The sequence below is a fragment of the Tamandua tetradactyla genome, chromosome 2 (genome assembly GCF_023851605.1).
Source record: "Tamandua tetradactyla isolate mTamTet1 chromosome 2, mTamTet1.pri, whole genome shotgun sequence".
NCBI classification, from domain to species: domain Eukaryota; kingdom Metazoa; phylum Chordata; class Mammalia; order Pilosa; family Myrmecophagidae; genus Tamandua; species Tamandua tetradactyla.
In genome coordinates, this window is record NC_135328.1 from 190,901,343 (window position 1) to 190,922,893 (window position 21,551).

The following is a 21,551-nucleotide window of genomic DNA, read 5'->3' on the forward strand; positions in this document are numbered from 1 at the left end:
ATGTGATATAGTGCTTTTTGAATCTGTTTTTGGTGCTCTCCTGGCAATTTTTTTTTCCATACAAGCATGGGCAACTGACTTTTTTTTTTTCAGTATAGTAATACGATCATTATCAAGGATCAAGGCTACTGGATTACAGCTCAACGATTTCGGACATTTCCTTATGGTTGTTCTAAAACACTAGACACTAAAAAGAAATATCTATATAATGAGTCAGTAGTCACAGTCATTTGTTAAATCCTAATTTCTAGGTTATAACTCCTATTTCTTATTTAATCTTTCTCTCAATCTTCAGGGATATCTGGGCAATGACCAATTTAACTTCTTCATGCTGGAAGGAGTTAAAGAAGTTAACTTCTCTCATTGCCACTGAAAGCCTAGTTGCATAAATTAAAAAAAAAATCAACCATTATATTGTCATCTCCACAACATAACCCCTCCTTTATTGTTTGAAAGGTGATTTTTTAATAAGGACTTGCTTATAAAGACAATACTTGTGATTGTAAGATGATACCCCCAGAAACAATGATTAAATCCATGCGAAATGTCTTAGCTTCCATTTTTTTTCTGATTTTGTCAGGTGACCTCTGTGAATATCCATAATTTCATTGATTGAGGTTATTTCAGGCTAATGAGTTTTCCCCAAAGAGCATTTTATTGTTAAAAATGCAGTAATTGAGAGCATGCCCCAGAAAGCAGACAACTTTATAAGAACTTGTATCTAAGACAAATCCTCTTTACCTGAGGGGTAACTTTGGAACAATATCTTGTCTTATATGTAGACATGTATGCAGACAACTAAATTGCTGTCTCCTCACACACCTTTCCCCCATACATCCACCAGCCAACTGGACCTCTCCACTTGGGTGTCAATCACTCAATCAGGCGATGATTTTTTATTGAATGCTGACTATATCAAGCACTGTTCTAGGGAATAAAGGGGTGTACGTGACAGAGTTCCTGCCCTCAAGGAGCTCATCCTAGTGGAATGATACAGAGAATTAACATTTTGCAAATAAATAAAATTATTTCAGATGTTAGAACACGCAATGAAGTAGATGATATGGTGTCATGTTATAGAGAATGACTGGGTGTCCTTCATCTAAGGAGGACTGATCACAAAGGGCATCCTGGAAGAAGGGATGTTTGAGTTAAGATGTGAATGGCAAGAAGGAGACAGTCAGGTGAAGGTCTGGGCAAAGGATGTTGCTGTCAGAAGTCAAGGCAAAGACCCTGGCATGGGAGAAAGAAGGCCAGTGTGGATGGAACATAGAGAAGAAAGGACAGTAGAAGGAGATAAGTTTGGAGAGGTGGGCAGGAGCCTAATCATGTAAGACCTTGCAGGCCATGATAAAGAGTTCATTTTTATTTTTCTGGCTGATATGAGAAGCCACTGGAACATTTTAAGCAATGAAGTTACTTGATCAAACTGATTTGCACATTAGAAAGCTCTCTTTGGCTGCAGCTGCAGATGTTCAGGTGTGAAGGGGGTGGGATTGGAGCATGTGAAGATGGTAGGAAGCGATTGGATTTTAAATGTATTTTGGAATTATAGTCAACATGACTTGCTGATGGTGTGAATGGGGGTATGAGCGAGAGACTCCTTGTTTTTAGAATTGAGCAGCTGGTGCACGGGAGTGTCATTTTCCAAGCTGTGGAAGACCAGGAGAGAAGCAATTTAGGGGAATCAGGAGCTGTATTCTAGATGATCAGTAAAAAGTTGGATCCATGAACCTGATACTCATGGGAGTGGTTAGGTCTGTACATTTAAATGTGGGTATTAGTTTATAGATGGTTTTTAAAGCCATTGGTAAGATCACTGAAAAATATGTATAAAGGAGGCAAGAAGGTAGAGAAAACTGGGCTGTGGGGCATCCTGCATTTAGAGATCAGGAAGAGGAAGAAGAGACCTCAAAGGACATCAAGAAGGACTCATCAGTGAGCTGGGAAGGAAGCCAGTTAAGTGTGCCACCTGCAAGTTCATAAAAGGCAATTTCTGAGGAGGGAGTTTTCAACAGCCAAATGTTGTTGAGGATCAAGTGTCAAGTAAGATGAGGATGAAGAAGTGACCATGGAATTTGGCAACTGGGAGCCATTGATGACCTTGACAAGAGCAGTGTTCTAGTTTGCTAGCTGCCAGAATACAGTATACTAGGAATGAATTTTTAAAAGGGGAATTTATTAAGTTGCAAATTTACAGTTCTAAGCCTGTGAAAATGTCCCAATTAAAGCAAGGCTATAGAAATGTCCAATCTAAGGCATTGGGGAAAAGTACCTTCATTCAAGAAGGGCCAATGAAGTTTAGGGTTTCCGTCTCTATTGGAAAGGCACATGGCGAACATGGCGACATCTGCTAGCTTTCTTTCCAGGCTTCTTATTTCATGAAGCGCCCCCAGGGGCATTTTCTTTCTTCATCTCCAAAGGTCTCTGGCTGCATGGGTTCTCGTGGTTCTCATGACTCTGTCACATTTTCCAAAATGTTTCCTCTTTTAAAGGATTCCAGTAAACTAATCAAGACCCACTTGGAATGGTTGGAGTCACATCTCCCTCTAATCAATGGTTAATGCCCATAATTGGGCATGTCATATCTCTGTGGAGATAATCTGTTTTCAACCTATGGTACTGAATAGAGATGAAAAGAAATGGTTGCCTCCACAAGATGGAAAAGGATTAAAACATGACTTTAATGTATGGCTTTTGTAGGGTACATCATCCTTTCAAACCAGCACAAGCAGTTTCTGGGGAGTAATGGGGGTGAAAACCTGCTAGAGTGAACTGAAGTGATGAGGAAGTGGTAATAGCAAGTATAGACAACTTTTAGAGGAGTTTTTTTTGGGGGGGCTAAATAGGAATTAAGATGTAGGGTAGAAACTGGAGAGGGATGAGTTGTTAAGAAAGGATTAAAAACAGAGAGAGAGAAAGAGATGGAAATATCATTACATATTTGCAGAAAGGAAAATTTGTGAGCCCTGATGCTAGGAGGTTGGCAGACTTGGGGTGGGGGCAGGGAGAACGATGAGCTAGTTCTTGCCTGTTGCCTATTGCTGTTATTTCTCAGTGACATAGGTGCCAACTTATCAAGTCAAAATCAAAGATCATGAGGATGGGTGCTAGAGGTTTGCAGAAAGAGGAGGAAGTACAGTAGAGATGAAAGTAGAGATGAAAGTTTTAGGAAAATGTAGAATGCTTTAGGGGTGATGCATGCCCATTTGATATTTGAGGTCAGAAATTTAAATTGAGACCAATCAGTCTGGTTGTATTATTCTCCAGATATTCAGAAACAGGTGCCATTTAGAAAGCTGGGTTTAACTAGAGTTAAGGTCTTGCCAGGTGAGTTCTATAGAGGCAAGGAAAGCAAGGGAGGATGGATATCAGTGAGTCAGTGATTACATGGGGACTCATGGCATCTAAGCTAGGAAAGGAGGGAAGGGAGGCTAGGAAGGGGGTGATGAACAGTGAAATGGTGGTGGGCTCAATAGATGGGGTAGAAGAATTGCTGGAGTATAAACTAGAGTGAGAGCCAGCTATCAAGATGATGTGGCTGTTTGTATAGACAAGGTCTAGGGTGTGACCTCCAATGTGGGTGGGGTACATGGGTAGAGAAAAAGATTGTTGGAAACAAGGAGGTCAAGGAACTGAGTGGCCAGGGTGTTCATCAAGAATGATAATAAATATGTGGTAGTCAAGAGAAAGACAGTGGTCCTAGGACTAAGATCCTTTATGAATGAGTGGGGGATAACTAGAATATCTTATTTGTATCTCAGACTCAACTTGTCTGAAATTGCAATCATTGAATCTCCCTCAAACCTGCTCCTCCACTGGGGCTCTCCATGTCAGTAAATGGCACCACCATCTGCCCAATTTTTCAGGCCAGAGATCTGGGTGTCATTTTGATTTCTCTCTTTTCCTGATCCCCACACCAAATCTTTTTTATTCTATCTCATAAACATCTCTTAAACCTAGCTACTTGTTTCCATCCCACACCTTAGCACAGGCCATCATCAGTTCTCACTGTGACTATTGCATCAGTCTCCAAACAGGTAAGCCCTGCCTTGATACCTCCACCTTGTAACCAGAGACATCTATAAAAACTGCAAATTAGATCATGTCACTTCCCTCTTAAATCTCTTCAAGAGCTCTTCATTTTGTTAGGATAAAGCCCAAAACCAGTAACAGGGATTTACAAGGAAAGCCCTGCATGATCCAACCCCCATCTCCTTCAGTCTAATGTCCTACCACTAGCCCCCTCTCCTGGCTCCAGCCATACTGGGTTACTTTCAGTTCTTCAAACGTATCATCAGGCTTGGTCTTGCATGTAGCCATTCCTTTTGTCTGGAATACCCCTCCACCTTGCTTGGCAAAATCCTCCTCTTTCTCTAGGTCACAGCTTCTCTATCTTCAAGGGACTCTTCCCTGAATGCCTGAATGTTAGGTCCACCTCCTTCCACGTCCCCTCCCCAGTTCCCTGAGCTTCTCCAGCAAGCTGTGTGTGTAATAGCTGTCTTCTTCAATAGAATATAAACTCCATGAGGACAGGAACTCTGGCTGATTCTACCCAGATGGATCCCCAGCACTGAATATGGGGCTTGCCACATAAAAGTAAACAATATTGTGTTGACTTGAAATGAATAGGAGATTCTAGAGGTGGGGCAGTTTTGGGTGATGACAATCTGGGGTGTAGTCCTCTGTGTGGGTAGCCAAATGGAGCAGAGTAGGTCACAGGAATCAAGGTAGTCATGGAATGAAAAGGACAGGGGGACTCAGTCTCAGCAGCGAAGGTGGGAGAAGTATGGCTGACCCCTTCCTGGGCTGAAGGAGCCTACTCAGCCACAAAAGCCCATCTCCCTAAATTATCATGATGAGAAACATGATTAAAGAACAAACATATGAAAGAACTGGGTTTTAAGGTTATCTGGGGGAACTGTTATACTCAAATATTTGAAATCTAAAATCTTTGGCATTGCAGATGATGGATTCCTGCCCAGAGGGGACACCTGTCCACTGCTAAACCTTGAAGGCCAAGCTTCCTGTGCTGCACTTTTGACCGAACTGAGCCTCAGACAGAGCAGCAAAGTTCTCCTTATTGGGCCTTGTGGACTATGGTGCCAAGTTCTTCCTCCAGGCATGGCAGGATGTGGGAGGGTCCCATGGCTATGGGACAACTCGGGTGACCTCAGTGAGTTGAAAGCTTCCTGCTTGTATCTCTGCTGAGGAGGGGGTCTCCCCCGTGTTGTCCAAGGTAATTGTTTTTAAACAGTAAGCATAGAAACTTTCATTTTTTCGCCCTGTTCCCATGTGGTTTATTTTTTACTTTCTCCTGGAATACTTTAGCAAAACTTACATGAGTTCCCAATCCAGGCATGCATCAGTATCTTCTACCAATTCAGGGTAGTTTTCGTGTAAATGTCTGATAGATTTAGAGAGAGTGGAAAGGCATATACAATCATGAATATACACGATTCATATCCCAACTGGGTCCTTCCGGTTGGATAAGTTGGGCACAGTCTGGTGCTGGATTTGTTTTATTGAAGCCCAAAGAGAAAGAGAACATGGGTGTCCCTGTCTACATGCTTTTATTAATTTTTAATGGGCAGTGATTCCTGGAATACTAAAGTAGTGAAAACTATTTAAAATTGGGAAGTAGATGTGGTTTAAAATAAAACAGTATTTTAAGTTTAAAATTTTATATGTAACAAATCCAATATGTATTTTAATATTAATTTCTTGAATTTAGAGTAGATGGGTTTTCAGAAACTTTTTAAAATTTCACCATGTTGCTCATCTCATTTTCAGTTGACATAATTGCAGAGTTTAACAATTCATCTTGAAGCAGTAATGGTGTTAAATAAGTTTTCATTAATGTTAGCTTCCTAAAATGTTTTCCCCAGGCTCCTGCCTATAATGTATTTCAGCAATGTTTTATAGTTTTCAGGTTACAAATAATATACTTAAATTTCCTCCTAAGTATTTTGTTATTTTGATGCTGTTATAAAATAAATTGTTTTATTAACTTCCTATTCAGATTGTTTGTGTTTATGGTAGAGAAATGCAACAGATTTTTGTGCAACTTTGCTCACATTGTTTATCAGGTCTAACAGGATTTTTGTGAATTCTGGAGGACTTTTAAAAATATGTAAATCATGTCATATGCGAAAAAAAAAAAAGAAAGAAAAGGACAGGGGGATGCACAGGTGGTCCTCTGGCCCTGGGTCATAGGAGAATACCCGGAGGAGGAGACCCTAGGTCAAGTGCTCAAGTTTTAATGAATGAGAAGAGGTAGATGGCAATGATGGAGAGCAGGAGAAGAAAGACAACAGAGTCTAAGCAAAGTAGGAATTTCTAAAGTGGAGGTGGGAAGGTCTGAGAGTGGTGGTGAGAGCAGTACAAGGGAGTTGAGTATGTGGGAGGGGACTGAGGATAAGGCAGTCCCAAGAGGAGAAGACTGAAGGATTTCCTAGAGGGTTAATCTCAGTCACCCCTGGAGGCCTCAGGCTAGTCAGATGGTGTTTGTCACCTGGCTCAGGGCTTGAGGTCTCCTCCATTCTTGGAGAGATCCTCTAGGAGAGTGGTTGGGTCTCAGCACATGCTCACCATACGTTAGACCCAGCAGCAGCCCCTGGAGTGGGGATCTGGAATCTCAGGGGGAGTTGGGTGTGGCTGGTCCCCTGGTTTGGATCTGGGAGCTACCCTGATTTGAGTAGTGTGGGGCCATCTGGTCTGAGTTGGGTGAGAGTGTCATCCTGTTCTTCTGAATTTCTACTTGGTCTGGATTGAGAGTGGAAGCTGCCCATGTTGCCTGGGGTCAAGGGTTAAGTAGATGCTACTAGCATCCTGCCCATGCCTCCTTACTGGGCCATAGCTTATAGGGGCTCCTGGCGAATTGGCCTTGCCTGGCTGGGAGTGGCCTACCCCTGTCAGACCACCTTGTGGGGCCTCAAGCCAATGTCCTATTGATATGGGAGTATAAAAACCTGATGCCCTGGCCTCCAGAGGGGACAACTGTATTGAAGGATTTATGATCCAAAGTCCCCTCACCCCACAGCCCTGAGCCCACCTCCCTGCTCAGCTTGGCTCCCTTCCTGTCTGCTTCTCTTGCTCTTTCCTTCATGTGCACCCAAATCCCTGCCTCAGGTTCTGCTTCTGTGGAAGACAAGGACAGCTCTCTGATCTTGTCCCATAATCAGGGGTGGTGGTTGAGGCTATCCACGGACTCTAAGGGATACAGCCCTGGGCAGACTCAGCAGATCTGGGTAGAGTCTTAGAGTCTTGCTGTAGGTCCTTGGAAGTTCCTTTCCTCCCTCTAGGCCCCAGTGTCTGCACCTACAGATGAGACCCCTGGGCTAGATTTATTTAGTTAAAGAAACAAACAAAAACAAAAAAAACAAAAACGTGGCCAAGCTCCCAGGGCTAGGTGTGGTAGAGGAGTCAGATAAACAAAACACAGTCCTTCACCCAAATAGCTCCATGTCCAGTTACTCATTTAACAAATATTTACTGAAGGCAGCCAGGAACCTGGCTGACTCAATAGTCCCTGCCCTCAAAGGGCTCACAGGCTGAGTTGAAACCATAGGGAAGAATGGTAGGGACATGTGCTGGGCTTGCACCCAGGAGAAGGTGTCTAAAGCTGGCTCTGAGGATCAAGGAAGGCCTCAGAGGAGGGATGAAGTTCCAGGGAGAGGGAACAGCAGGTCCACAGGCACAGGGCATGATGTGGCGTGATGTTTGGTGACACCACAAGCCCTTTCATATCATTGGTGGGTACAAAGGAGGGGAGGTAGCAGGGGGTGAACTTGGGGCCAGGTGGAGGGCAATGGCAGGGGTGGTGGTGGTGGAAGAATTTTTAAAGCAGGAGGGATGATATGGGCAGATTAGCATATAGAAAACTCTTTATCCCCTGTAGTGGAGGACAGATTGGAGAGGCCCAGAGAGAGGGGATAAGACTGTGGTATGGGAGAAGGGCAGATTCAAGAGGCATTTAGCAGTTGGAATCAGTGGACTTGGTGAGGCATTGCAGGGTGGGGATGAGGGTGATAAGCAAGCTCCTAGTTTGGGCAGCTGGGTGGGTGGAGGTTCCATGTGGGGGTGGAGGTGGGATGTATAAGGAGTATAAGAAGGATGGGTTTGGGGGATAGTAATGAGGTCAGTTTGGGAGTTGTTGGGTATGGGTTATGGCTCTGGGACTCAGAGGTAGGTCCAGGCTGGAGGTTCTGGGAGTTGTCTGGGTCTGAGGGATGAGAGGCTTCAGGGAGGATGAGGTTTCTTGGGGAGTGTGTACCCAGTAAATAAAACAGGAACTCCCAGAGACTTGATGCTCCATGAGGATCTCGTTCACGCTGACTCTTCTAAGGAGTCTTTGAACTGTAGGGATGTGCCTTCCAAACACCCTGGAAGACCCCACCCCTGGACTGGTTCTCAGAACCATCCCACCCCCACCAGGCTTTGCCCACCTACCCCCAGAGGGTGCTCTCCTAATCCTGCACTGGGCAGGGTTAGGGAGGCTAGACTTGGGGAGGCAGAGGCCTCTTGACTGATAGGCTTTCATCCGATGGACACATCTGAGACCTGATTCTTGCTGGACACAGGGTCTCACGGGGTCCTCTTCCTCCTGCCTTGGCCAGCTCGTTGCAGAGCTCAGAGGCCCCTGGGCAGCTTCTGCCTTTGGGCACTCCCTCCCACATCCTGTGGGCACATTCTGTGTGTGGGAGGGATGGGAAAGTCTGGATTTGAGGTTCTGGCCTTTTGTGCCCATGGATTGGTTTCTGTCTCCTCTCTGAGGGCTGCAGAACCCAGGCCCATAGTGAATCCCCCTTCTTTCCTCCTGGCTGCTCCCCTTTTGGGAGCAAAGTTCTGGGAAATAATCGCACTTATTAAGGTTTTGGCATATCTTATTGCCATGTATAAAATCCCTGCCAGCCAATAGCATTCCTTCCAACCTCCCTCCCACCGAGGCTCAGGGCCCAGGGACCAAACTGCCCCTAGGTGCTGACCCTGGCTGAGCTTCCTGAGTCCTCACAACCACCCTCCTCCTCTGCTCTGCTAGCAAAGAGATGCCACTGCCCTTTGCTGGCTTTCCTGGGGGGCTTCATGGAGCAGGCTGGGGGTACCATGAGGTCTTCCCTGCTGTTCTCGCAGATTATATATATCCACCTACATTCAGTGGGGCTGACCTGTCATTTAGGACAGAGTTTCCATCTTGGAGGTGCCATTCCTGGGAAAGGACATATGGTGGGCATGTGTCAGGGAGATGACCCTGGCACCGAGACTGCTGGGGCCTGGGACTGCGGGTCTCCATGCACCTCTTGCCCATCAGGTAAGTGACCTCGCAGAGGTTAAGGAGGATGCAGATGGCATCTGTGGCCACCATGAAGTAGGTGAAGATCCTCTTCTCTGTGGGTCGGGAGATGTAACAGTCCATGGTGTGGGGGCAGGGCCTTGCGGAGCAGGCCACCATGCGGGGCAAGTCGTAATCCTGGTAGAGGTGATGGAAGATGTAGAGGAAGCTGGTGTCGACGGCGGCCTTGAAGATGAGACTCAGCAGGTACGTCCACCAGAGCCCGCCCCGCTTCTTGCCCAGGTCGTTGTACAGAGATGGGGCGTGGGGCCCGTGTCTCAGGCAGTGCTTCTGCTCGCGATCCTCATGGTAGGCCACGTGCATGACCACTAGCAGCGAGGGACACGTGACTAGGATGAGCTGCAGGGCCCAGCGGCACACGTGGGACACGGGGAAGATCTTGTTGAAGCAGACACGGGTGCAGCCTGGCTGGCGGGTATCACACGCCAAGTCCTGTGATTCATTCCACACCTCCTTGGCGGCCACCACGTACACCAGCAGCCGGAAAATGAGCACCACAGACAGCCAGATGCAGCCCAGCGCCGTGGAGTCCTTATTCACGCTGCCCAGGAGGCCCCGCAGAGACTCCCAGTTCATGCTGCCTGTGTCCCCGGCCCCTTGCATGGACGGTCTCCCCGTTGGAGTCACCCACCCGGGCGTGGGCAGCCATGAGGCCTGTGAGAACCTGGAAATGGGCATCTCCCATGGACGGTGGGATTGGCAAACCCCTTTTGCAAGCGCCGTGTCATCGTGTCCTCACTCACGGGGACTTGGCCTGGTCTACTGTTATCCCTGTTTCTCAGGGGAGCAGGCTACGTGAGGCCCGGAAGGGGCACGGGACCAGCCCCAGCCCTTCCACCAGAAGCAGCAGAGCTGGTCTTGAGCCTCCGTCTTCCAGTCCCAAAGTCAGGGCGTATTTTATTCTATAAGGCAATAGATAAATACAAATGTTAATGACCTTGCAGGGACAGGCCAGCCAATCTCTTTTGCCCCAAGTTTTAGCTGTACTGGTCACACAACCTGTAAAGAGAGCAAAAAGGCACTGCTTGCATAGTCAACTCTCCCATCAGCATCCAGGAGGGGAGGGAGACGTGGCCTTATCGGTCCTTGGCTTCGATCAGTTTTTATGGAGCTGAGCCCTGTGCGGGTATGTTCATATCAGCCTCTCTGGCAGGTCCCGGAACAATCTCCATTCTCCTCCAACTCTAGTTCCAGGGATATTCCCAACCCTGACGTTCCCTCCCAAACTAAACAGAAGGTTCTTTGGAACCATGGTGGTTTGGCAGCATTCCTGCCACCCCTCCTGCATCGGTGCTGGGCCCCAGGGCTGACCATCTTGACCACCCTGGGTTTCTTTAGAATTCCAGCCATTCCAGCTTTAGGAAGAGACTTGGGAAGAGACAGACATGGGGATTACTCTCTCTTAGGGATACCCCCTTTCCTCAGGCTGCCCAGAGGCTATTTTCCCATTATTTCTATTCAGTATTCTGTTCTGTGTCCCTACCCCCAACTCTTTCCTGCCCCTGTGCCCAGGTCAGCTCTCAGACTCTTCAGAGGCTGCTCAGAGTCTCCGGGAAGCCTGCTCTGGCCCTGGACACTGAGCACGCTTCTCCATCTCCCTTGGCAGAAGGCATCTCATGGATCCAAGTGGACTGTTCACCTGCCTTTGTTTTTTTCTTTTCTCTTTTTTAAGCTTTTTTTTATTGTTTAATATAGCATATATACAAAGCAATGAAAGAAAAAAGCAATAGTTTTCAAAGCACTCTTCAACAAGTAGTTACAGGACAGCTCCCACAGTTTGTCATGGGCTACCGTACCATCCTTTCAGATTTTTCCTTCTAGCTGCTCCAGAACATTGGAGGCTAGAAGGAATAAATATTTTCCTATCATCACAATCTTTTTCTTTTCTTTTTTTTGAGAAAAATAACATATATACAAAAAAGGAATACATTTCAAAGCACAGTGCAACAATTAGTTGTAGAACAGATTTCAGAGTTTGGATGGGTTACAATTCCACAATTTTAGGTTTTCACTTCTAGCTGCTTTAAGATACTGGAGACTAAAAGAGATATCAATATAATGATTCAGCAATCATACTCATTCGTTAAACCCTACCTTCTCTGTGTAACTCCACCATCACCTTTGATCTTTCTCCCACTCTTTAGGGGTATTTGGGCTCTGGCCATTCTAATACTTTCATGTTGGAAGGAGCTGTCAATAATATGGGGTAGGGAGATGGAACTAGCTGATGTTCTGGAGAGGCTGGGCCCCCATCACCTGCCTTTCTTGACTGCCAGCTGCTAGAGGAGACTCTTGTCTCATTCATCTCTGTCAGACCCAGCATCCGGCCTGGCCCAGCAGACATGCAATAAATGTTTGTTAAACTGAATTGAAACCACATTTCTCCTCTTCCTTGTCTCATCTCTGGTCCTCTGCCCTCCCTTTGGTCTGGCAAGATATTCCCTTTCCTTGGATGCAAGAAGAGCGTCCCCGGGACTTCTCCAGGGACTCTGCCCCTCTGGCCTTCTTCCTGAAGCCCAGCCCCTAGCTGGAGGTCCTTGGTGTCCTCAGCCCAGCCGCCCTCCCTTTTGTTCCTCACCCTGCCTGGGGCTGGCAGTGCTGTCTTGTCCTTGGACCCTCATCTTCTGGAGTCAGCTTTTGTTCCTCAGTCCCCTGCTGGGTGGGGCTACCTGAGCCAATGAGCCAAGTGAGAGTGAGTGGTCATGATCGGCAGGCAGGCTTCCCCTGGTGCATATTCAGAACAAATACCTGCAGCTCTTCTCCCCTGGCCCACACCTTCTCTCCGGCATGGCTTGGGCCTGGCTCCCAGGGCTGGCAGGTGTGTGGCGAGACTGCAGTTGAGAGGGGCAGGAGCCTGGAATTATCATGCTCAGGCCAGGGTTGAAACCCCTCCCCCTTCCCTCGGCCTCCCCCCACCCCCCGCCCCGCTCCAGGCCTCTCCTCTGACCTCTTCTCTGGAAGTCTGGTTCTGAGGTCCTTATCTAAAGCTGACATTTATGGAAAGGAGCAACTTTGATTTGATTCAGTCCAGGAAGGCGTCCTAGTGGGTGGGGGAAGCCTCTGGAGATGGTTGCTTTCTGCTGAGCTTGACTCTCTTGGGTTGTATGTGGGATGGGAGAGGCAGACCCCTCCACGACTTTTCTGGACCAGAAAAGTTTTCTCTGGCACCCTGGGGGAGGCCTCTAGGGAAGCCCCAGTGTGTCCCAGCATGGGCTGCAGCAGGCCCTTGAGCCGGCATCCCTGCAGGACAGTGAGGGTTAATGTGCAGCCAGGGAGGGGCCCTCTGCCTCAGTTCCCTCAAGCACTTCCCCAAACCAGTGATTAACATTGGTCTGGCTTTTGACAGCTGGTTCACCCCTTCCACAGCCGTAAGCACATCAGATCCTCATCAGAACTCTGCAGGGTAGGTGTTACTGACCAATTTTTTTTTTTTTTTATGAGATAGGCACTATTTTAATAGCCCATTTCAGATGCAGAAACCAAGTACAGAGAAGTTAAACGACTGGCGCAGTCATACAGCTCAGTGATGTTTTATTCTCCAGATGAAGCATGTTACACAAAATCCAGAGTTTTCGTGGTTTCAAAAGAAAAAAACATCCATGACCAAAAAAGTAACAGCTCCTCAGGGGTGGGGGTGGGGGGGGTATCAGTGGACTGATGTGTGATAAGTATCTGGATGACCAGTCGGTGCGTTGTTGAAATCGCACAAGTGACTGCAGGAATTTACAGAGAACAGCCCTACTCCTCTATTGATTGGGAAATGTCTGGGGGTTGAAAACTGTGGTTCCATTTTTGAAAGGAGTTGGAGTCACTTTCCCTGAGCCTGTGGAACTTAGATTCCAAGGTAGGTGATCTGGCTCTTGGGTCTGTGTGCTTTCCTTTGCCACCCACATAGCTTGCCACAATTAAACTCTGTGCTAAAACTGTAAGTAGGAATAAAGGCTAGGGTTGAGCATGAGCTCAGGCCATGGTCTTCTGGAGGTCAGGGGACCCCTATTCTGGGGCACAGCACGGCCCCTCACCTGCTGGATCAAGTGCAGCCCTTTGGCAGGGGCAGCGGATGGAAACAATGACCTGACAAGGATCACAAGGGCCAAAGGACCAAAGGGCACCTTGAGTCAGTGAACGAGTTGCCCTTTATTAAGCCCTGACCATAGGCCCCATACTTGGTGACTCCTGTACATCCATTCTCCTATTAAACCTTCCTCACATCAACCCCATGAGTGGGCATCAGTATGTTCATTTTAAGAAAAGGAAAACAGTGGCACAGAGCAGAGGAGTAACTTGCCCAAGACCACACAGCTGGAGCAGGTGGCTGGAGGTGAAGAATAGGGATTTGATCCCAGCCTGCCCAAGTCCTCCCCCTTGCCTTCCCCCCCAATTCACCACTCAGCTCCCCTATCCCCAGAGTGCATCTGTGAGAGTCCCAGCCCTGCTGGCAAAGATACTGCTGACCTCCCCATCCCAGGCCTCACTGGGCAGCCTGGTCCTGGCTGCCCCTTTTACAGAACTGTTTTCTTCACAGGGTCTTGAGGGTGGTCCGGTAAGAGAGGAGGTTGAGTATCTGATCCCAGAAAGATGAGGTCACCTGAAAGGAGGTCGCTTGGTTTGCAGGAAGAGGTGGCAAAGTCCGGGTGATGCCCCAGGGATGTGGCCTGGGCTCTCCTCACGGCCAGACACTCATGGCACCTCTTGCTCACCAGGTAGATCAGCTCTGCCAGGTTGAGCAAGATGCAGATGACAGCGGTGACGACCATGAAAAGCGTGAAGATGTTCTTCTCCGAGGGCTTGGAGATGAAGCAGTCCACAGTGTTGGGACAGGGAGCCACGTGGCACTTGACCACAGGAGGGAGGGTATACCTGGGGTAGAATGAATGGAACAGGTAGAGGAAGGTGGCATCCACGCCTGCCTTGAAGACCAGGCTGCAGACGTACGTCCACCAGAGCCCACCCCGCTTCTGGCCCGGGGTCTGGTAGATGTGCCTGCCGCTGTCCCCACCTGCCTCTCGCTGCTTCTTCTCCTGAGCCTTGCGGTAGGCCACGTGCATGACCACCATCAGCGAGGGGCACGTGACCAGGATGAGCTGCAGGGCCCAGAGGCGCACGTGGGACACGGGGAAGAACTCGTCGAAACAGACATTGGTGCAGCCTGGCTGGCGGGTGTTGCAGTCGAAGTCCTTGTGGTCGTCACTCCACACGCGCTCAGCTGCCACCAGGTATACCAGCACCCGGAAGATAAAGACCAGCGACAGCCAGATGCGCCCGAAGGCTGTGGAGTACTTGTTGACCCCGCTCAGAAGGTCCTCGAAGGCACCCCAGTTCATGGTGGATCCCAAGCGTCAGCTGCTACTACAGGAAAAAGATAATAATAATTGCCCACATTTATAGAAAGCTCACTCTGTCGTCGTATTGAATCCTCCCAGCAGCCATAGGAGCTAGGTTCTATTACTGTCCTAGTTTTACAGGGTTAGGTGGGTTATACAAGGTCACACAGCTACTCAGTGTAGAGCTGGGATTTGAGCACAGGTAAGGTCCAGAATCCAACCCTTAGCTATAAAAGTGGGTCAAAGCCAGGCCCGGAAGCCACTCAGTTCTCCAAGGGCCCTTGACACTGACCTTGTAGTCCTGGAGAGTGTCGAGTTATGGAGTTTGAACACTCTTCCCTCCCCTGAGGGCAGAGCCTTGAAATGACTTCTGCTCCCCTCTCTGAGACAGCTCTCCCCATAGATAGCCCCCTTCCCAGGGGAACCTGCTCTTCACCCCTCACCTGGCTGGGAGGGCGGGGCTGGGGAAGAGGCTGGAACCTTGTTCCCAAAACTCCATCGGGCCTATCACCCCTTACATATCCTGGCAGTGCATTGCTCAGGTGCAACTTGCTGAAAGCAAGGCCAACGGCAGTCCAGCTGAAGGACAAAGCAGGAGCATCATTTCTGTTTATAAAATAAGCTTCCTAGCAATAGCCTGGTATTCCAGTGTTTCCCAAGCCAGTGTTCCATGGAACCCTGTTTGATGGTGAGAGAAATGGATTCTGTATTCAAGAAAGGGGGGCACACACTGGGTCCGGCAAAGTTTAACAGGTACCTTTACTCGACCATGCTAATAAATTTGCAATGTGAATCTCCAAAAGAGGGAAAGAACGTGTGGCATTGCCCAAACTCCCTTGACCACAGAACTCTGGGTCCCCCTGACATCTTTTGTCATCTGGTGGAACAACCTTATCAGGATGCCAAAATGGGCAAAGATGCCCTGGTTAGTTCTCCTGGTGAGTGAGACCCAATGGACACACAGGGATCTGATTTACCTCTCCCTAAGGAAGGTGACTGCTGTGTGGAGGGGGAGGTGGAAGCCCTCTGCCTGGTTCCTGGGGGGTCCCCTGAGACCCATGCACAGTGGTCTCACCTGCTGTGCACCCAAGGGCTCTGGGAGCCTCTCCACCCAGCCTCTTGCTCAAAGGGCGGCTGAAGGTCGCCACGCTCCTTGACTCCCTGCACACCTGCTGTGGACGAGCTAACATTTATTGAGTGTTGATGCTGTGCTATTTTCTAAGCCCTCTACATGAATCAATATGTTGTTTGCTCTCAGTGGCCTTATGAAGGCTCATGATGCTTTTTTTTTTTTTTAGGTACATGGTCCAGGAATCGAATCTGGGTCTCCCACATGAAAGGTGGGCATTCTAACCCCTGAACTACCCATGCACTCAGTGCATGATGCTTTTTATTCCCAAAACAGATGAGGAAAGTGGAGCACAGAGAGGGTGGTCAATTCGTGTATAATCACACAGCTGGTTAACAGCAGAGCTGGGATTTGAACCTAGGCAGACTGGCCCCAGATCCTGCCCTGTGGGACTCTGCACGCTGGGTGAGCTACCTGTCGACTGTGGCCACTCCCTCCTCTACCATGTGGATCGTGGGTGAGGGAGACCTGTGGGGTCTCTCAAGCAAGCAGCCTCTCCACTGCTTGGGCATGGGGTTCCTGCTCTGAACCACCAGCTTGTCTGCTTTGTCTGCTTTGTTCTGCCTCAGGAGGGCGGAACTACTGGCAGCTTTTCAGGTAACACCCAGGGAGCTCCCAGGGGCTCTCTGGTGGATGAGGCAGGGTGGGGCTGTGCAAGCCCAGGCAGAGGGCTCTGCCTGCTCAGCTTGCATGGCCGCATTAGCCCCTCTCCCACTCAGGCCCAGCTCCCCGCTCTGTCCTGCTGGGGAGAGCAGAAAAAGTCCAGAGCAGAGGGGAGGAGCCCTTTATTCCTCTATTATCCGTACCCAGGCAGGCCACCCCTCCCCACTCCCCAGGAGAGAAGTCTCCCCTTGCCCCCTGCCATCTGGACACAGTTACCCTTACCTGGACCGCTGCTCCTCAGGGTTCTCCAGGTACAACCTCCTGATAGCCGGTGGCGGGACTCAGCAGGCGGTTGGGATTCATGTCATAACCAGGGAGGTTTTCTGGGGAAGCTGGTTCCTGGGACCTTGAACCCACAGACAGCATGGGTGTGTGCCTGCCAGCCGAGAGGAGGAGCTACGGCCGGTGCTGTCATTGGCTGGGTCCCCAGAACTGCCTCTGATGAGGCCCTGGAAACTTGGGGCTCACTCCTCCCAGGGCTGTGGATCCAGAATCTCGTCATCTTCTCTGGGGAGAATCACAGGTCCACTCTGACCCCTGCTCATCCTCCCTTCTCTAGTTTTGGGTGGGAGTGAGGGGAGCTGAGTCCTGTCCTGTCCTCATATCCTTCTCTACTGCTACTTCTTAGATCCCTTCTCTGGGGTGTCACGGTCTAGATTCTCCTCCTCTCTCTGGTTACTCTTCAGTGGCCTTCCATTCTCATGGCTTCAATTACCATTGGAAACTTCATGACTCCCAAACTCTTTCACTGGCCCAGATGATTCCACCTGGATGCTCCTCTCCTCCTTCCTCGCCTGGCCAGCTCTTAGAAGCCTGCTCTGATTGCTTCCCACTCCAGGTAGCTGAGGGTTACCTCTGGTCTTCCAAAGCCTTGAACTTCCACATCATCGCAGCCCTGTCAGACCCTGGAATAATTTATCCTAATTGAGCTCGTTCTAGGTAGGACCCAACAAATCAATTCATATCAATAGACATTTTTAGGGGCTTGTGGGCAGGGCATAAAGCAGCCATCCCCTGACCCCTGGAAACTCACCAACTTGACCCTTGATTACCAGCTGACAAGTCTCTTTTGCCTGGAAATCTCTGCCCAGTCTCTCATGACCTTAAGAGGCCAACAAATAGTCTTCTAGGCCCAGACCCCTACCTCCCACCCCTGCCATCCTGTTCAGTTTTGCACCCTAACAACGACTCCATGAGGTGTTGCACATCAGGTCACACACCCTCCTGCACACACAGTCCCAGCCCCTTCCCAATTCACACACACTGAATCCCTTCCTCACCACCCCCTGCACATATAACTGCCCCTCCACCCCCCAACAGGACCACCCCCTAACCCACAACACTGCACACAACGACCTGTCCACCCAGCATTGTTTCCTATTCTAGAATCATGCCTGAGGCACCTACTAAGTGCCTGGTGCTGGGGCTACAGAGACAAAGGGAGGATCAGTAGAGGCCAGGCCGAGTCTCCAGCTTGTGGGAGGCCCATAGATGAGGAGCCCCAGAGACCTACTGATCTAAGCAAGGCCTTGGAACGAGTTCCTCCAGACTGGAGCTGGAACTGGATGAGCACCCAGAGCAGGTGCGTCACAGTTTGATGGGGGCGGCATATCTGTGAACAGGTAAAATTGCCTTAGGACAATGGACTCCTGCACCTGGACTCCCACACCCCTACATCTGAAGTCCCTACAGCCCCACACCTGGGGCCTCACAGCCCTGCACCTGGAGTCCCACAGCCCTGCACCTGGAGCCCCACAGCCCCGCACCTGGAGCCCCACAGCCTCGCACCTGGAGCCCCACAGCCCCGCACCTGGAGTCCCACACACCTGAATCAGAGCCCCACCCATCTGCATCTAGTCTCACACCCCTGCACTAAAGTCCCACCAACCATTATCTGGAGCCTCACATACCTGCATGTGGGACCACCCCCCCTATACCTGGAGCACTGCTCACCCGCATTTGGAACCCCATGCTTCAACATCTGGCCCCCCCCCCCCACGTGACAGTACTGAAGTCCCACTCCCCTGAATCTGGAACCCCACAGTGCTGCACCTGGATCCCATACCCCTGCATGTGGATCTCATACTCCTGAATCTGGGGTCCAGTCCCCTTCATGTGGAGCCCTGCACCCCCATGTCTGGGACCCCAGTCCTATGTCTGCAGCTCTGCACCCCTGCATCTCAGATCTCAGACACCTAGATCTGAAACTCCATGCTTTTGCCTCTGGAGTTCCCCATGGCTACATCTGGAGCCCTCCACTCTTGCATCGGAAAACCCCAACCTGAATTGACTCTCACTTCTGCTACTGTCAGACCTGGGGCAATTTATCTGTTTTCTCATCCGTACAATGAGACAGTATCATCTACATCTGAGCTCTGAAGAATGTTGTGAGATGACAGTTTCTTATCTGCAAGGTGAGGACCATAACCCCACCTGCCTCCTAGGTAGATGTGCTGATTAACGGAGCCGATAGAGGGACAGTGCTCAGACCGGAGCTGGAAGGCTGCCCTTTACATGGTTGCCCATGATGTACATGTGCAGCCTGCCAGCACAGGCCTGGCACCTGGTGGGGACTCAAAAAATCCTTATATCTTTCTTCCTTTCCTTTCCTATGCCTTTTCTTTCCACAATGTGGGGAAGGAAGGAGAGAAGGCAGGGGGAGACACCCACCTGAGAAAATCTCATTTGGATGGATGTTGTCTTTGGGTTCAAAAGGCAGAAACCCTGTCCTCAGGGACTGTCCAGAGAGTTGGGCAAGGCTGGGGGGGTGGTTTCTCATTAGTGTTCAGACACAGCCTGTTGGTCTAATTAACTTCCAAGATGCCCTTTATCAGCGGGTCACACATGGCTGGAATTTAGTGTTCCTGGGAACCACAAACACACTTCCATCAGCAATACAACACAACCCCTCATGAACACACACCTACACACAGCCACACTTACACGGCTACGTGCACAGTCCTGTACACACAAGGGGCGGTGGCTTTGCTTTTTTCCCTCCTGCACTCCTGCTGTCTGGAAAGGTGCCTGCTAGCTTAGTTAGGCCTCAATTTATGCTGAACAAATGATAAATGAAATGCTTGCACCTGCAAAGACAGTCACACACATCTATGCTTCTTTACATTCTTCCCAAAGTACAGGAGAGAGGAGACACATAAAGGCATCAGTTACAGCATTATGAGAAGTACTATAACAGTCATATAACAGAGAACAGATGTCGAGTTCTGCCACAGGGACACCCAGAGAAAGTGATATTTTAGCTGGGTCTTGAGGAATGTGTAGGAGTTCACCAAAACGAGATGAAGAGGGCAAGCATCAAGGCAGTGGGCACAGAGTATACAGAGGACCTCTGCGAAAGAGAATGGAAGAGCATTAGAGAGTAGGCTGGGCCGGTGATGGGGACACTACAAGGCAAGGTCAGCAAGGACTGACTGCATGAAGGACCTGGAATGCTGTGCTAAGAAGTTTGGATTTATCTTGTGTGCAGAGGGATGCACGGGAGAGTTTTTAACAAAGAAGTGACATGGTCAGATGAGTGTGTTTAGAAAGCTCCTTCGTTGGGAGAAGAGGTTGGATTGGAGGAGCTTGCAAATAACGTTTGCAGAGAAAATGTTATTGCAATGATTTAAGCAAGAGATGCGTGAGAGGGTTGGGTTGGGGGAATGGTTGGTGAGTAGAACTGTCAGTGTTCAGGGGCTGGCTGGGTAGATGGGGTGAAGTAGCAGGCAGATCCAGGCTGGTTCCCAGGCTGCTGTTCTTGGTGATTTGGCAGATGGTGGGGCAGGAGCAAAAGCAGGTTCTTTATGGGGGGGTGGTGGTGGTGGTGAAGGGAATGAATAGGCTATTTATAGATTTTGTGGAGTTAATGAGATAGCGTTACCTGTGCTGCCTGAAAGGGTGTGTGTGGACGGCAGAGTGGACTGTTCGTTAGCAAGTAGGTGGCCGTGATGGCTGCAGACACACTTTAAGAGTCCTCAGCCTTGAGGGGGCTGTAGGAACCCCAGGAGTGGACCAGGCAGCCTTGGGAGCGAGCCTGAGTATCAAGAGAAGCAGGTCCAGGAGGAGCTCTGGGGAACACCAACACGTTAGGAAACAGGCAAGAGTCGAAACCAGGGAAAGTGGGGGAGGGGAGAATGTCCGGAATGAGTGATCCAGGGAAACCGCCTGTGAGAGGCTAAGCCAGTCCGAGGTCTCTGGTACCTTCTGCCAGAGGGATTTCAGCAGAGTGGTGGGGGCAGAAGCTCGAGGACAGTAGGTTGAGAAGATGCTGGACTATTTTAGGGAGCTTTCAGGGAGGGAGGAAGGCAGGGCAGTGGGTAGAGAGAGAAGGGCTATTTTTCAGGGGAGATAGGAGCAGCTGTACAGGCAGATCCATCTGACGTGCAAATGCATCCTGCTTTATACCTGCTGTCTCTTCCCCTCCTGCCCTGGTCCTCTCTGGATCTCCAGCCTCTACCTGACACTCTGTGTCCCCTGAAAGGCTCAGCCCAGGCATTCCTGACCGCAGTCACTCTGTTTGGACAGGGTCGCTGGCCAAGACTGACCTCCTCCCTCAACCCCAACTGTATGAGATAGTCCCAGCCTCACTGCCGGGTCTGAGCCCCCTGCCTGCTGTTAATGTGGGTGCTAACAGGAGTTGGGGTGGGTGGGAGTTGGACTCTGAGACCAGCCATCCCCCAGAGCTCCCTCCTGGATGTAGTGGGCAAGGGGGAGTATAGGCTCCCCACCTGATACACTACCAGTTTACTATCAAACTACCGTTCCTTAATGGAGAGCACACTTTAGGTCTTGAGGGAACAAGATAAATCAGCATGTGGTGCCAGGATGCCAACTCGGTGCTCATTCATTCCACGGAGGAAAGGTGGAAAGGACAGAAAACGGGGCAAGTTTTATAATGCCAGCTTCATTCTTAAGCATCCACTCTGTGGCAGACTCTAGTGCAAATATTTTACATACAACATACATAAATCATACATGCAACAATTACCTGCTCTCACTTTGCCCCTCTCCTATCCGTTCTTCACACACAGCAGAGGCAGCCTTGGAAAGTGCAAATCACGTACAAGGAAAAAACAACAAATGT

At 49.5% G+C, this 21,551-nt stretch overlaps 2 protein-coding genes across 3 annotated transcripts; both read right to left on the minus strand.

Annotated features, from left to right (window-relative positions):
• Positions 1-9,133: 9,133 nt before the first annotated feature.
• Positions 9,134-9,928, minus strand: GJB4 (gap junction protein beta 4). The gene has a single exon (XM_077130466.1). The coding sequence runs from the start codon at positions 9,926-9,928 to the stop codon at positions 9,134-9,136; it is 795 nt and encodes a 264-aa protein (XP_076986581.1).
• Positions 9,929-12,866: 2,938 nt separating this feature from the next.
• GJB5 (gap junction protein beta 5) lies at positions 12,867-16,922 on the minus strand. Of its 2 annotated transcripts, none has more exons than XM_077137207.1 (2): positions 16,691-16,922; positions 12,867-14,698 (listed from the first exon to the last, which is right to left on the minus strand). In XM_077137207.1, exon 2 carries the CDS (start codon positions 14,674-14,676, stop codon positions 13,855-13,857), a length of 822 nt encoding a protein of 273 aa, XP_076993322.1. In that variant the 5' UTR covers positions 14,677-14,698; positions 16,691-16,922; the 3' UTR covers positions 12,867-13,854. The 2 variants fall into 2 exon arrangements, with proteins under 2 accessions (XP_076993322.1, XP_076993313.1); XM_077137198.1 differs by having other exon boundaries at positions 12,867-14,701; positions 16,691-16,917.
• Positions 16,923-21,551: the final 4,629 nt, after the last annotated feature.